Source organism: Ciconia boyciana, chromosome 3 (assembly GCF_034638445.1).
Source record: "Ciconia boyciana chromosome 3, ASM3463844v1, whole genome shotgun sequence".
Classification (NCBI taxonomy): Eukaryota; Metazoa; Chordata; class Aves; order Ciconiiformes; family Ciconiidae; genus Ciconia; species Ciconia boyciana.
The window spans coordinates 77642583-77660460 of record NC_132936.1 but is presented as its reverse complement, the minus strand read 5'-3'; the positions used below and the strand labels follow the sequence as shown (position 1 = coordinate 77660460).

Genomic DNA, 17878 nt, shown 5'->3' with positions numbered 1-17878 from the left:
ACCTCTTTCTTAGGACTCAGATGGGTGAGCATATTTTAGATGTTTTCAATAATTAAAACTTTTAATTTATTTTTCATCAATACTCTCCTTTTTTTTAATTTACAAAAATTACCAATAGTAAAGTCACCTGTACATAAGAAATATGAATGGATAGAAAATGGCAGAATTTGCCCATATCCAACCAATCGACCTTCTTCTCCATTTCTGTAATTCCAGAGATCCAAATTACAGAACATATGCCTGGTAATCACTTATCTGAACTATGTCTATTTTGTGGCCCACAAACTCTAATGATAAAATATACTTGGCATACCTTAATTTGTTGCTTAACAGCAATTCCATTTATACTGTGTGTTCTCACAGACTGCCATAAAATTACAGAGAATTCAGAAAACAAAATCAAAATTATTTCTTTGATATATGAAACTACAAGAAAAATGTACTTCACTAAAAGGCACTAGGCAGAATAAGTCAATACACACTTTGTGAAGTATTGACCAAAAATCTTTTAATAAAGATTTCTATTACGGGTGCTAAAATTTTAAAATTAAATACCTATATTATCTTCTGTTCCAAAAGGTCAGTAGTCCTTTACCATTTTTGCTGGTATAATACAGTTATCAAGACAATATAATCATTATGAAGACACTCATTTTTAGAGACAAGCATGTTTGGGAGACATCATAAGATAGGACAAGACATCAGTATCAGAACCTGCTAATTTACAAAAAGGACTATGTTTACAAAATGACAGGGTGATTTGGAGGTAACGGAAGTAGAAAAAAGTGGAAATGTCAAAAGTACAATGGTAAAGCAAAGGAACACATGAGAAACTGTGTTTATGTGAATAATCAATATTCTGTATACAATTAAAAATAATGCATTAATAACTCTACATAAAGGAACACTTGAGGCTGGTTAAGAAGCAGTTTGCCAGCAGGCTGAATAGGAGCAAGGAGATATCATCTTTAAGCACCAGAGACATCAGATCCCAGAAAAGAGGATTTACATAGTTCTGAGCCTCCCTGGCTAATCCAGTAAAAATCTGCAGTGGGAATCACAGTCAGCTGCACTAAATGGCTGCCTACAGGACAGTCATGAAGGCTCCCTCCTTTTTTATCACAGAATGTCCCTTGAAGACAATGGCAACTAAACAGCACTGTTGCTGACTGTGAAACTGTAGCCTCAGTGCTGGGAAGCAGATGGGAATGTGGAAAGAATTGCTTAGACTTAAGTGGGACAGAACTGAGAGCTTCTCAAACTATCATTATATTCTGATCTCAGGTAACACTGGGAACTCTGAACAATGATTTACCAATTTTGTTGGCTGAAGAACAACTCAAGAGATAAGCATGTGACAAGCTGAAGCTAAGACAACATTCTGTATTTGTTTTATTAAATACCTGTTTCTGATATCCTAACCTTAAGATCTTACCAATGCAAGTTTCTTATTGTTTTATTTATAAGACTGTCTAATATTGTGAGGTGAATCATGATTCAGACAAATCAGAAGCATGTAGTATGAATAAAATTTCTGAGGAACCTATATTCCAGAACATATTTAAACTCGATGGGAACTGAGTATTTCCTGCAAGTCTGCTAGGGACCAGTGTAGGAAGAACATAAGGATGGATGTTTTAGATAATAGCGAATGCCCGTCTAGTCCAGAAGTGTGTCTGTCAAAAGGAGATGACTAGGCAATGTGAACGTAGGACAAGCATTTATGGTACTTCACCTAATACTTTCTCAGCTTCCACCATGTTGTGGTTTAGGAATGCCATGAGCCAGAGGTGATCCATGTGTTTCAGTAAACAAACAATAGATTCTTTTTAATGACATTTTTGAGCCTCCACTGAACCCATGTAAACTTTTGGTATCCAAAGAATTTGGGGTTAGGAATTCCAGAGCTTCACATCACACACACTGCATGAAGAATCACTTTCTTTGGTTTGTTCTGAACTGGTCACCAGGTAACTTGACCTTAAGGTAAGTTGGCCTTAACGTCTTATTAATACATTTGGGTTTTTTGTTTTAATGTTCTCTTGACTATAAGCTTGTTTAGTGTGAGAGTAGTATTGACAGATGCTGAATTTGGGAAAGAGTTCCTTTAAGCAGGTAGATACTGATCTCGTGAGGTGGCAATGACTAAAACACGGCTCCTTCCAGCTACCTTAATTCTGGACAAACTTCCACAGTGTCAGACTTAATAGACTGCAATTCACACAACTCCCGGAAGATGTACCACAGTTCCTCCTTTCTCAAGCTATACATAAAAGAAGGAAGAACAGTGTACATTCTTTCCACAAGTGTATCGCATCTTTCACCTGTATGAACAAGCAGTGGAGAAAATAGCCTGGATCAGTCTCTACACCTTCCTTATAAATGGAAGCAAAGACCTGCATCTCAGTTGCCTATTAAGGATATGGGAGATAGAAAGGAGAAGGAAGGGAGCATACATTTTCTGTCAACCACCAATGAAGGAGGAAAGAAATATAAGCTTTTTGAGGCAGGGGGAGACAGAGGAAGAATCTTTCCCTATCACCTGCATGTGAGTACTGAATAAGTTGAACAGTTTCATATGGTAGGCCTTGCAAATAGTATCCATTTCATTGCTGGTAATACTGAACTTTCAAAACCTTTATTCCTAAAAAAGTAGTGCTTTAATAAAATATATTAATTTTGAACTATTACTTTTATTTCTTTTTGGGTTTTAGTTCTTAAAAGCTGTATATCAAGATTTAGTGTAGTTTGATATAGGCACAAATTCACATAGCACAGATGTCATGCAAATATGTTGAAAATACGTTTTATTTTGCTCACAATACAATCAAAACTTAGGATATATTTAGAATGTGTTTAATGCCTTGTTAAGCTATGTACCTGGTTACACATGAGCTTTCCCTATTATTCATCTGAAATCACTGCAGAAAAGCCTAGTCAAGAGAATTTATGGGCTACTTCAGGCTGAAATTTGGAAAAAAGCGTGCATTGTATATTCATTAATCAATGAAGGTCCTTCTTTTAGCAGTCTTGTTTTGTGCCAGCTACTGAAATCGGATCTGTTAAGGGGGAATCTTCGAATTTATAAGGAGCCCTACTGAAATCACTTAAGTTCAACCTACGGATTTTATTCACAACCTTTCATCCCACAACTTCTAGAAAGCCACGGTTGTCATCTGAACCACATTGTATTTATGAAATTCCATATGTTACTGCAAGTTTCTCACTAAGTAAAACAGAGTCACAGACATATATGTATTTAAAGGGATCTAAAATCTAAATCTCATTTGAGTCTCCAAGTCAGTCTTTGGACAGGCATTTTTCAATCATCTGAGGTGAATCTTATACTCACTGAAGAGTGAGTATAAGATAATACATTCTGTAGTAATGCAAACAGAAAGTATAATAGGAAGAAGTCCTGTAGGTAACTATTAAAATGCCATTAATTTCATTAAAAACCTCTTTTGCAACGTTGTGAGGAATTAACTTCTTTTGATCTATATGGCTGCATGGCAATAACAGAAACTTTAAAGTCAGTAACTTGGTAGATAGTTGAACAGACAAGTAGATAGATTTACTACAGAAAAATATTTTACAGATTAGTTTGACAAAAGCAATATACATCATGTGGATTTCAGCTGGTGACGGTGGTGTAAATGCATTCACAGTATACAGTACTCACAGTACCAGTTATTAAAGACTGAAGCTAGCAATAGAGGTTTGCACTACAAAGAAAACAACATACTCAACTGTAGATACAAATTAGTTCTAAATTTCTCTATAATAAAACCTGCTAAGTGAGCAGTAATAACTTCAAACTTCACTGTTTTGCTAGACGTTATGTAACTTGACATTTTTGTACAACAAGGAGTTCTCTTGACCCTCAAATTAATTAGTTTGATTGCTACTTTTATTTTTATTCTTTCCTAAGCCTGCTGGTAGCAGTGAATTGCTTGTGAAGAGCACAGAATGAAATAAAAAGGCTGGACTGAACTAATGTGTTGGAGGGAGGAAAAAACCTTTGCAATTTATTAATGTATTCAAAAGACTGTTACAAAACTTTACAATTTAATTATTGGAAGATTATAGAACTGCTTCAGTGCTTCTGTACTGCATTAAATAAACTGTACGTGCAAGGAGTAATAAATGAAATTGTTAATTTCAGTGCATCCTTAGGGAATAGTAAGAGGGGGGTTTACATTATTTAGAGCTCCAAATGGATTTGAGTTTATATACAGTAATAAATCTTAACTACGTTGTTAATTAACCCTGCCTCAAGCCCCTCTTTACCTTAGGAGTTGAAAGACACAGTGTCTGTTAGGATAACTCACCATTCATATTCTTAAAGATGTTTAGGACTGGGAGGATTTGCCGATAATAGGGCACCAAGGCCTCCCCCACCATGTCAGCTGACACCACCAGGTGCTGGAGGACTTTCAGCGTGATGCAGATGACCTGTCGGTTACGAAGGCTCAGTGCATCTGTGATGTAGAAAGAACAACAGGCAGAAAGCAGAATTAATTTCTAAAATGTAGCGGGAGGGGGAGGAGTCCTCTAATGGACAAATTTAATTAAACTGTACTCTGCTGGGGGTTTTAAGTGGGCCTTTATTAGCCCAGCTTTGAAAGATCCCAAAGATGGATTGCAGTCCTGATGTTATAAAACACTGCCTTGTCTGATTGTTATTTGTTCCCACAATTTGTGCTGACTCTTCAGTAACCCAAAGAATGCAGCTCATTATTCCCTCATGCTGCCTGTGTAATACTGGCGTGGACCAAACAAATAAAAAATAAATGTTCAGTAAGTACCATTTGGGGCCAATGGAACTGTACAACTGCAAGACAACCTGCAAAGGTTGACAACAGATACATTCTAGTGCAACAATTAGTGTTTGTATGTGTGTACTCATTTATTTCATGATCATTTTATTCATTCAACTAACAATTCCTACTATTCTGAGAATCAGTACAATGAAACAAATGTTTATTGGAAAAAAAAAAACACAGAAAAACCTTGTAGGCTTTTTTTAAAAGACAAACATTCTGGGAAAAAAAAAGATTTTGTCTTGCCTACTTAGATTTTTCTCTTAGCTTTCACTGTCATGCTTCTAAATACCTTTTGTTTCTCTTCTCTTTTAATTTTACTAAAAGCAAGTACTTTGCATTCTCTTTTGTAATTAAAAATGAGTCATGCTTGAAATATATTTTTTTTTTTTTCTTGCAAAATCCCTCTAGTTATAAACCCCCCTCTGAAATTATGCAGCTGGAAGCACTTGTCAAATTTGGTATGTTATTATATATTGGTCTAATTCTCCAGTATTCTGCCCACTTACATAGACATTTACATCATGCACTGGGAAAGCAAAAACTGTAGAAGATAAGCTCATATTCAATGCTATATGTTTTATAACCACAGAAGTATATAAGTACGTGATTCAACATAACATAACATAAGTATAAGCACTTGGAAAAAATTATAGTAAGGAACACACCAAGATTTGAAGAGAAGTTACTAACAACTTCTTCAAGAACTGCCTCTTCACACTGAAGTAATAGGATTCAGTATTTCTGGCACTAAGTTTTGTCAGTGCACAGGAATGCCATTTCATAGGGAATGAAGTAGTATTCTCACACAGGAGCACTGTCAGTTTTTCCATCTCTTTAAGCAAATGCACTGTGCCCCACCCGCTTTTGCTTCTTATTGCATGCCTGCTGAGTGTTAAAACTCAGAGCTAGAGCTCCAAAGCACGGGCAAGGCAGATTGGTTGTGTGAATGTGTAGAGACAACTCCTGAAAATCAACTAGTAAGTAACCTCCTTTCATGCCTCTTTGCGTGCTTATGAACAGCATACTAAAACTACTGCTGAACAACAGAGTTAGAGCGCCCAAGGTATAATGGTACTGTAGTGCATCATAGGGTTATTCCAAGTTAAAGAAGTGTTGCTAAATGGAAATACAGACTGAATTCCATACTTCTTATTTGCTAGTCCCTACTGTAGTCATCAGGCTACACCTAATCTCATAATGTCTCTGAGCATATTAATGTGTGGGCAGGAAGTCCAGATGCTTGCTCACACTAAGTTCCAGCAAACAGGTTAGCTATTCCAAATTATGCTTTCATGGGTAGACGTTCTAAGGCTGCTTTAGCAAAAAGAGACCCCCAGATACAATTTTAAAGATTAAGTCCAAATCCTAGGCAGGAAAATATTCTCTTACAGAGGAACAGGGATTATTCATATTCTTAAAGCAGTGATTGGAAGAGGAAGCCCTGGGGTTCCAACATACACGTTTATTCATGACTAAATTGTCATACACAGAAATAGTAGCTAACCAAACTAATAAGGAAATTAACATTAACACTTGTAATTTTCAGTACAATAATTATTAGTTATTCATATAAACATGAATGAATATTTGTATTCATTTGTATGAATGAATTCATACAAACATGAATAAATTGAATAAACTCAATTATTCATGCAAACACTAATAATTAACTTAAGGGACATAAAAAAAAATCAATGACAGAAATCACAGTTTCTTAATCCTTAACCAACAAATTGTATCCACTTCCAGGAATAGTTCTTCCTGACTGTAGAAGCTCTCCTAGAGGATGAGAGACCTTATTTTTAGACATGCAGAAGGTGTCATGTAAGTGGAAATGGCTGTCCAGCCACCCCTAGGAAAAACTTTTTTCTGCAGATGGTGGCTCCCAAAGGTTTTCACAGCTTCCTGTTTTCAGAGTTCTGTCTTGTGCAAAGACAACCCTGGTTTGAGTGGAAGCCAAGACTGTCCTGGGAAAGATTAATTCCTTAATAGATTCAAGAGTATGAATTACGCCTCATGATAAGGCATTCCAATGAGTGCAGCAAACTGAACACATACTGAATCCAGAAGAATGTTTTCAAAGAACAGCTCATCACAGAACCTGTCATGCAAGTTTCCTTACATCTGAGTTGTGCTGTAGGGGTGCTTGCTGGAACTTTAAACAGTAATACTGGCACTTGTTTAATCTGCATGCTAGAAAATCAGCTGGATACTTGTCCAAAACCAGGGGCATCCCATCCACCATTTGACACGCAAAACAAAAGACAATTTGGATCAAGATTTCTGTGCTGAAGTGATGGATATGATAGAATCAAAGAGACTCAGAATTTGAGCCTGAAGCCCTTCAAATTGCAGAAAACTGCAGTGTGTGTTAGGAGAACACTTGTAAATATCAAAAGTGAGATCACATTGACTGCAGAACGTTGTTATTATTATTAAATATTTGGACTGTGGCATGCATAGCAGTCAACCAGCTCCTGGCTTGATTATATTAGGCACTGTATAAACATTTAATTAGAGACAGTCCCTGCCCCAAGGATACGTCAATTTCAAACATATGTTTATCTTTTAAAAATCTGGTAATTATTTTCTGTGTACTACCATCACTGCAGACCATTCTTCCACATGAATCAAAGGAAGAAAATTTTAATGCAGTATATGAAATAAATACGTTGCAACATTTTGAAAAATGTCAGTGATATCCGGAGGTTAACAGGAATGGAAGAAAGTACTAGTATCCTTACACAGGAACAAAGCAGACCATTTAAAACTCTTAGTACAGTACAGCTATATATCCCTAAAGAAGGAAATATGCATAATATCCACAGTATTCCAATTTGAAAGCATGCTAGGCTGTTGCCTCTTGACCTAAAAGTTTGCTGTAAGATGGGGATCTTCACAATAACAGCAAAGTGAATGACCAGTTTGCTTCTCAGTTAAAGATACATTTCCACTCCCTAAAGGGTTTTTAGAGGACTTCCCTCCATCAGTGGTATATATTTCCCTTTTGGTCATCTAGTCTGCATGCTATGCATGGTACAGTTCTCTTGAGCAGCAACTTTGAAAAAAACCCCAACCCAATAAATTGACTCTGTTGCTTGGTAGTTCTGATGTTTTCTCCTTTAATGGATATAAACTTGACAATTTTGCTTGTGATGAGGATACACACTTTTCCAGGAGACCCTCCAGCTTAAATAATTGCTCAATGCAAGTGTATAATGAAGTATTTACTTCAAACACACTTTATTTGGTATTGCTACAGTTCTTCCAAACAAGCATTTTGTGAAGTTCATCATAACTTTCTTAAATAAAAGAGAATTTTAAAATGCTAGTAGGTAAAAGCTCAGTATCTGAGTCAGCTCTGTGTTTCTACCATTCAAAGCCACAGTAATAGATAATTATGAAATTTGAAAGCATATTTGAAACACTGAATATTTTTGGGATGGAGGTTTTTCACAGTGCTGTTTATTAAAGCTTGTTAGCAATGGGCTGATGCACAATACCAATTCATTGACAGCTTCAGTGAATTTTTTTCATTAAATTTTATTGGCAATTGATGTAAATTTAAAATTTTCTTTTGTTAATTTCCTTTAAGAGCAGAGACTTTTCTTAAGATATATGCCACTTGTTTGCTTATCCATTTAGATAGAAGCAGCTTACATATGAAGCTATAGAAATTATTATTTTAAAACATTCAAGTCTTTTCCTTGAGTGACACTTCTAACATCTCAAAGAAAAAGACCTAGAAGCTATGTAAGTTGATATTTTTTATTTTTATATTTTATTTTTATGTGGCAGTTTGGAAAATCCTATCTCAGTCTCGGATGTTGCCTATAACAGAAGCCACAGTTCTCGTCTTTGGGATTGATACATTGTATAAGCCAGGAAACATGACAGCATTTCTCCCAGTATACACTGGATCTTTTCCATGACACAATGTATTCTCACAGAAGAGATGGAATCAGAACGTCCTTCCCCAGGTAGCACATTGATAGCCTAAACCTTACAGAATCAAATCAGATTCCCCAAACTTCCATCTATTCTTTAAATATTAAAGTTTAGATTTTGGTAGTTATATTTAAAGTTATGTTGATAACTTAATTCTCTTTAATTTGCACTGGCCTTTAATTATATTCAACCCCTTTTTCAAATACACCTGTGAATCTATGTTTAGAAATGCACTGACAGTTTCCATTTTCTATTTAGGCCTCACAACCAAAGATTAAAACCAATTTAGTTTGCATTCATACCTCTCCCCAATTGGTAAATGAGGCACCTGTTTTAGAAAATTCTTTGCCTGAAGCAGAACAAGATACTTAGAGCAGGTCTCCTGCAGGGCAACAAGCACTCAGGATAAAGGTGCTTCAATTGTTGTGATCTACTTAATCTTGTTGATCAAGGGTTTCTCTTCTTAAATTCACAGAGTCAGGTTTAAAGAACTGCCAACATGAAGTGTTCTCAAAATGCAATTGATTTAAGTGATACATACTTCTCTTACAGAGAATTTTGTCCAAAACTTTCAAAATGCATAATACTTAACTACCTGAACTGATATAATAGAAGTATTATGCTAATTTTACAGGACAGTAATGAAGGCTGTTACAAAACACAGTGTTTCAATCCAGAGTGAATAAAAACCAGAATAACAACCTTGTGTTCTGTACTTTTTTAAAGTCAGGTAAGATCCTGATCCAATTTAAGATACAGATGTACAGATATTTCTTCCAGTACAACTGAAGGAGTGATGTGTTGCAGTGAGGTGATGGGAAGGAGGAGAAGGGAGCAAGGTGTGAAAACCTTAGGACAATTTTGTCAGCAAAGACTTTGTCCTGTAAAGCCAAAGCCTAAGGCGCAGAAAAGGCTAAGATCCATCACTGAATCATTAATACTTGCAAGAAACATGATCTAGCAGAATACTGAAAGAAAGCCAGTGGCTTTTATTCCAGCTTTAGTTGTGCTTGTAATTGCAGTGTTTTACTAGATCAGCACCTATAAAACTTGAATTCTATTAACATTTGCAGGCCCTGTTTAATTAACTAGTAAAAAGAATACACTGAGAAGAGTCCTCAAAACCTTCCCAGTGGTTATGCCAGTTTACAGAGTTTCCATCCATTCCTAGATGTACATTCCTTCCCCTGTGCTGCCTCAAGCTGCTAAACTACACTGAGTATTATGCTAATTTATGGGTATGCTAATACCCACCCTCTCAATGAAACCAGCTTTGTTATCAATAAAATGTGATACCATTTTTAAAAAAGATTTCAGGGAAGATCTGGTGAACCAAAGACCGCTAATATTGGCATCTGTACTGCAGATATTAATAGTGTTCTAAATGTATTGCAGGTCCTTGAGGAAGAAGAATGTGGACAAGAAAAGCCTGATAATATGGTTTTCTTAAACTTCTGAAAGGTATTTGATAAGGTCCCTCACTTGAAGGCTTTTGAAATACTTAACTGCCATAAATTCCATATGAATAAATAATTGTTTAGAGATAGGAAATGAGAGCAACAATAAACAGCCACAGAGGAGGAGTATCACTAGTAGAGCCTTGCAGGAATCTGTGCTGAAGTTCATGTTTTTCAGTAGATTCATAGGTGATTTGGAAGAGGTGTTTACTAATGAGTAACGAAGTTTTCTGATGATACCAAGTTATTCCAGATGCCAAAGATAACGGCTGACTCTGAATAACTGCAGAAAGACTTTACAGTACAGAATGGCTGGGTGATAAAATGGCAGATGAAATTCAGTACTAATAAATGGTAAATATTAACAAATTAATAAATTCAGGAGAGAATAGCTCTAACTCCAACTTCAAAAGTGAGAGATGTTGATTGCAGATTTCACTTTCCAAACACGAATGATATTTATCTTTATTGAATGAGAAACAGAGTTTCTCCTTATAGACAGGAGTAAAGAGGAGTAATAAAGAATCTAGTTTCTATACCATTTCAAACTACCTGAAATGACCAGTTTTGAGTGGAAGAATCGAACATAAACCTTCTAGTTGCAAACACTTGTACTGGTTGATGGAGCCCTGCAGGGGAAAAATGCTTTGGTATTTAAGAATCAAGACTTTTTTTTTTTTAAATCAGACACCTTTGCTTTCTATAAAAGCATTTTAAGTCTATAAAAACAAGTTTGTTTAGAGTTAATTTTCAGTCTGTGATCTTAAGAACCAGAACTGCTTCTCAAGAGCAACAGTCAGTCAGGAGGAAGATAACAATTCCATTAAACATTTAATTACTTACTGTAGATGACAGAAATCAACTTACATAATTTACAGAAAGAAAAAACTACAGCCCAGAAAACTATATTTATTCCATAAAAATATTTCAGCATTCTGTGAAATAAGGAAGTATTTAATGACTATTACATGCTCTTAAATACAGTGAAGGTACATGAGGACAAATATAAATATAAAAGTGCTTAGAACAACTGCTAGCAAACAGGTTCAACTTTACTTATCTAAATGCAACAGTGACACTGATTTGACATTAAATGGGAGTTAACTACACTGTTGTCCAAGACAACAATCCACATTTTACATGCAAATAGAATGTGGAGAATAAGAAAACAGAAATCAGTTTAATTTAAAAATTTATTAAACATTAAAAAGGACTCTGTAGGTGACACTGAGGGAGGGAGGACTGCTCTGTGCATTTCTCTGTATGTGACTCACAAAAAATCTGTTTCCCTTAATGAAACATTTTCAACAAAGTTTAAGGTATCCTTGTCCTACTATGTCACAGAAGGGATTTTTAACAGTATGGTAAAAGCCTCAAAAAGGAAAACTTCAGTGTTCCTTAGGATGGAGATTATTCTTTTTGGACTCAATCAGAAGTGCTGGTCTGCTGACTACAACTGGGTAGAAACAATATGTCCATCTAAGTCACAATTTAAGTGCAAAGACATGAGCTTTATTGGCTTCTAGGCCTAAGTTCAGATTGCTTACGTGTCCATTTTAGGATTCACAGCACAGAACAGAAAAGATTCTGGCAAGTAGGGGTCCAAGATGCTTAAGTGTTTAATTTCACATTATTTTCTTCATTAGCAAAGCTATATTAAGGTGTTGCTACTGATCATCTCTACTGACTCCAACTTCTGTGCTATTGCGTACTATTTCTTAATTTGTGACAGTGCAGCTATAAACTAGACCATTGAAATGATCTGAGTTTAAAAGTAATGCCACTCTGAAAATATTTTGGTTTTATTTTAGGTTTGGTGTTTGTTTTTTTTTAAAAAATACATCTAGATGCAAGATTCACTGAGTTGCTCCACAAACAATTGCATTAGCAAAAGTCAGTTGCAATGAGCTGGAGCGTGGGAGCTGGAACGATTGGTCACTTTGTGTGTGAAGGGGTTGGAAACTCCTACAACTACGTGGCCAGCAAAGAAAATACAAATGGTAGCATGCTCGCTGTCTTTGAAAGGAGGGAAGGTGCTTCCACACACTGTGTTGGATGTCCCTGATATTACTCATAGAAATATCAGGCAAAGGTGTAGCAACTTCCTGCCCCCTCAGTGTTTATGTCTGCATGTGTGTCTCATGTTGAATCTGGGAAACTTTGGGGTCAGGAACCTCAGAGGTGCAGAAGCCTAATGAAAGCAAGCGAAAGGACTTACGGCTTTTCTGATCTGGCATTCGTTATGGCAAATGTAATACTAAAAGCAATAAATTGCCCCAAAAAATTAGCATCAAAAGAAATTTTACATTCCCATAATGACCACACAGAATTTAGAACAGGAGTTTTTTATTGACAAGCACATGGTACAATAGGCATCTCTCACCCTCACACCCCTTTTCCTGGCTATTCTTGGCTGGCTATAGGTAATGGTAAGCCACAAGTGAGTTTTAAGATACATCAGTGCATTATTGAGAGACATAGTGGGGCCAGACAGATCTCTCTGTTCCCTAAAATAAAGGAACTCTCATGTGACCTACAAGCAGCTTTGCTTGCCACAACAGGGGTGTGTGTCTGGGTTCAGTTCTGCCCTCTGCCACCAATGCAGTTTGTGATATGGGGCAAAATTAGCCTCCTTCTACCTCTTTGTCTGTCTGCAATATGAAAGTAACAATACAGATCTTTCTGGCAAAGAAGATATTTCGCTGTGTCTTGTGCATCACAACTTTCATAATACTTCTATGAAGTACTTCGCTATTGGCCATATACCTCAATTTATGAACCTTTGCTCTAGTTTAAATAACTCAGACAATGGGTTTGCCTACACCTTCTGTGAAAGGGAGTAAAAAGTCTTAACACCTTAAAGTAGTCACATTTTCTGATTTTGCATTTTCGTAGTTTTAGTTGGATTCCTTACAAGTTTGACATATACAGGTAATTTGTTTTTCCTGTTTTTTATGCCATGCAATGACTGTATTTATAAACTATTTTACCATGTTTTGCCACTGCAAGGTACAATATATTTTGAATTTTTATTTTGAGAAATCAAAATATATTTTGAACATTTTTCTCTGTGACAAATCAATGCCTCCATCCTGAGATATTTTTTCTTCTTCTGAATTTCAAAACAAAAGAGTGCCTTTCAATGTGACAAACAAAAATAAGCAATTATTTTTCAACTAAATAGCATTCTTCCATATTATTTTAATCATATTTCAGGTATTTTAGGAAAGAAACTGGTCCTGTTAATTTCAATTATCTGCGTTTTGTTAGTCATTGCCTGTTTGCATAACCAGAAGAAAATTTGTTGAAAGGATTTGGGCTTACAGTAACGCACAGATTCATTAAATAATATCATTTTCATCTTTAATGGTATAGTGTTCAAAAAGTATGAACTTTAAGCAAGGATGGATGGAGGATAGATTTCTCCTTAAGTCATTAAAATATAATACAGAATTCTAATATTTAATTTAAAAGGTTTTTAGAGAGCAGCTCTTTACTAATATTTTCCTTTGATGAACATGCAGGAGAGAAAACTTCTTTTAAAAGCATTCTATCTGTAGTTATTTTTCTGCCTTTCTTTTACCCCTTTCCCCTCCATCATATATATTACCTTGCTTAACAATCAATTGATTCACTCTTTCACAGTAGAAATATGGTAGTGGTTTAGAAGAAGACTGGTTAATCAAATGTAACTCACCCAGTGGGACACTTTAGAGACAGTAATATGTGTAAAACATAGCTGAGTTTATTGTGGATGCAGCTGAGTCACAGAAATGTATAGCTCTGACTACACTGCTACACTATGCAGTCATAGCAAATTTTAAAACTCTTAAAAGTACACACTTTCAGATTCCTTGAGATGGCGGTGCCTTTTTTAATATTAACATGGCTTTAATTAGGAAGAAGCCTTTATCATTGATAATACTTAGACTCTTCACACATTAAAGCTGATACGGAAGCTTTTTTAAAATAAAAAAATAAGCACTGTACAATAAAATAAAGCAGAACCAACAACTAAATTTAGCTAGCAGACTCTTAAATGTGTTCAGCATCATAAATTATGACTTGATTTAAAACCCATATAAATATCCTTACCTAGCAGTCTCTTTCTAATGCTAAAAGCTGTGTAACAGCTAAAGCTTCCAGGTAATTTTTTCTAAGCTAGATTCGGGTCTCAGAAAGACTTTTAAATCCTCACTGAGTAGGTGCTGTCATAAACTTGCATTCTTTTCTGCAGAAATGATTTCAGCTTTCAAAAAAAATGATACTACTATAAATATATTTGGGTGGTGTTGGAAATACAGATTTAAAGAAATGACATGATTCATCTCTATGTGTTTCCCTTTTAAAAGGAAGAAACTGTAACGTTGTTTTCATAACCTTTCACAAGTGTCACTTACAGAGTAACCATTCTGAATACTATACATTCTTTTTGACATTTTCAAAATCTACAGTAAGATAGCGATAATGACATCTATAATTAATCTTTTTAAATGGAGAAGAAATTGAATGAAAAACACACAATTCTGACCCTTCCAACACTATTATTTCAGTACTCAGGCTCCAAACTACATTCCCTTTCCCCTTTTCCAAAACTGTATTTGACTCTATTCATTCTGTAGCACAAATACAATGACTCCGTTTTGTTCTGTATTAGCATGGATGGTGAATCATCTCAGGAAAACAGGACAAAGGACAGAAACGATACCATTACTGATCAATGATAAAACAGAAGCCAAGTTTAACAAATATGAGCATCTATTAGTATAGGTGTACCATGCAGACTTAAGAATCATAATACCTAACTAAAGAAGGATGATGGTTCAGAATAATATCTCCTCAAGGTACTGATCTAAAGAAACAGGAAAGGACAAAACAATAGATCTGAAAGACTAGGTGTTTCACGAAAAGAAGTTTTAGTTTTAGTGGTATTACACTTGGAGTTTTAGTGGTATTACATTTGTATTAAAATAACTTATTACCTTTCACACAATTTTTCTACAAAAACCTATGTCTGAATATATAAAAACTTCAAAATTAATATTTTTTTTACTGCTATAATTTTACGTACAGCATTAATTAGTCAGACAGAACTCCCAATTTAGATAGATATATGTATATGCAAAGTAATGAGAATGATGATAGAAAAGATATCTAGTGAATAAATATAAGACAACTGTAGAATAAACAAAAGGACAAAAAGAAACATAATTCCATAGGTTTCATCTGTTGATTTCTCCTGTCATTTTAGATGAACTGGCTTATACAGTAATGGATTTACATAATAAATATAAAAAATCAGGTAAGAAAATGTCACTTCACATTTCCAAAGACCAAAAAACACATTGTAATAAGAAAAACACTAACCAGACAGTCTATTCTTCTGGATTACTGCACGTACCAGGTGATTGAAGGCATAAGCCTTCTGGCCTTATACCTTACAATTTACTCATGTTTGCAATAATCTCCATGAAATGTACAGCCTGTCAAGTTTTATTGCTTAAGTAGCAACTTGCCAAAAATCTACACTATATAAATTCAATGTTAGGGATTTTTTTTTCCACATGTTCACCTACTTTTTATTGGGATAATGAGCTGAGGAATGACAGGAAGAATCTTGTTTCCACCATGTTCCAGCATGTCATGGATTCCTTGGCGAGCAAAAAACTCATATGGAAATGTCATTTCACAAAGCCCATCAAAAAACAAAGGCAGATAGTAATGATAGTCCAGCTTTTCAATCTCTACCTGAAAATACAAAATAAACAAAAAAATAAATGCACTTTTTCAATACTAATACAATGTGATCAGGCCAACAGATAATTCATGCCATCTACACAGGTATGTTTAGTAAATAATTCATTTTGTATCACTGCCGAATATCATTAAGTCTCAAATACGGTTTATGGCCAGATATTGAAATCCAGAAATATTAGACCTAAAGAAAAGAATTAAAATGAATATGCTCCCATATATTTTCACTTTTTGATAAGTCAGTACCAGATTCTGATATTCTTGCTTATACACCTTACTTTGTAAGTTACCCATAGGAATCAAACCAGCCAAATATGAATATTTGCACAGAATTCCCAACTTTCTAGAATACTGACCTAATTTTATTTCCTATTAATTCCAGGAGCAGAATTCTAAAAAAATTCCATGGGTCTCTACTGTGAAAAAAGGTAGAGAAATTAGGTACCTATTTCTAATAGGAATCTCCCTCCAATCCTAAAATATAAAGTGTGCTAACCTTCCCAAGTTATAGACTTTATGAGGGATTTTGCACTCTATCCTAGTTTTCTTCCCTTTTCCTCTTCTACCCATCAGCACTCTGATGTTACATAAACTCAGGAGAGGTAGAGAGAACCAAAACTTGTTTGCTTTCAGCCTGTCAAAGCTCTGAATACAGCTAAGAAGTGACTCAACAGCAAAGCACTTTGTCTGAACAGAATATGATCCTCAAAATCACTTGGAGATTAACCCATCTCTTTAGGCATCCACTTTATCTTTAAAACACTGCTTAGCTGCTATCCTATTTTGCCAGTGAGATTGTGTTTTGGAATTGGGTAGATGCTTCTTCCTTCACATCTAACAAACTTTGTCACATAGACCAAGCTGAAGCTCCAAATATCCTAAAAAAAAAGTCAGGTTAAGCAAACAAATACCCAGCCCTTGATTTGGGACCAGTAATCACATTTTCACTTGAATTATGGAAGAAAAGTCTGAAATAAAGCAGCGAAGAATTGAACCTGGGTTTTACACTTCTCGGGTAAATCCCATAGTCAGCAAGTACCAGACATACATTCTCTGTTTGCAACCATTATTCATTTTCCTCCCTGCTAGACTCTGAGCAGGTCTGAATCCTGGTCTTGTGTATCTTAGCTACTGACCTGACTGTTTCAGTCTTTCATGTTGAAACTGATCCGTCCATGAGAAATGAAAATGAAGTGGAACAGATACTTGAAAGTAAGTCCTTTACATTTGCTGTGAGCATCTCACTATAGGCCAATTACAGGCCACTGTAGTGGCCTGTATTACAATTATAGGCCACTATAGTGCCAATTACATACTTACATAGACTCATATGCACAGATTGTTAATCTCTTACAGGAGACTAAGAACAATTGTCTAATACCTATTCACCTACGTGAATGAAATCAAGTCCCTGTAATGAAGAAGGAATAAATGAAACCCACATTTCCTGTTTTCACACCACCATATATGATGGCTTCTCTGTAATTTTTGCCCGTTGGCTTTTTGTTTCACAAGGAAAAATGCCTTTATCAGATACCTTTAGGGTCATTATCCCAGGGTCAATTTGTGAGAAAGTTCAAAAATACCTATACTAAGCAACCATGTATGAAGATCTTTACAAAACAAGAATCAGAAGACATTTAAATTCCTAAATTGATGGGGTTTGTATTTCTTGAGGACATTCAGCATGCTACAGACAGTACTTATGAGATGGTAAAAGAAGTCTGCCCCCAACATCACTGAGAACAGAAGACAGCAATATAGCAACTACAAACTCCTGGTGACAAGTCTAAGTCAGAGGCCAAATTGTTCATTACAGCAAGAAACCTGCATCAGGTAAGAAATGGCCAGGTGATCAAAAAATAATTGACAAAAAAGCAGGATCAAGAAGCA

At 35.4% G+C, this 17878-nt stretch overlaps 1 protein-coding gene across 2 annotated transcripts in view; it reads right to left on the bottom strand.

Moving 5' to 3' along the window:
• Window positions 1-17878, bottom strand: part of PACRG (parkin coregulated) — a 267779-nt gene that overhangs the window by 105002 nt on the left and 144899 nt on the right. For both annotated transcript variants that reach the window (XM_072856220.1, XM_072856221.1), the window contains exons 4-5: window positions 15808-15979; window positions 4332-4481 (exon numbers count right to left, since the gene is read on the bottom strand). In XM_072856220.1, the coding sequence (XP_072712321.1) occupies window positions 4332-4481; window positions 15808-15979 (322 nt within the window). The remainder of the gene's footprint in view (window positions 1-4331; window positions 4482-15807; window positions 15980-17878) is intronic.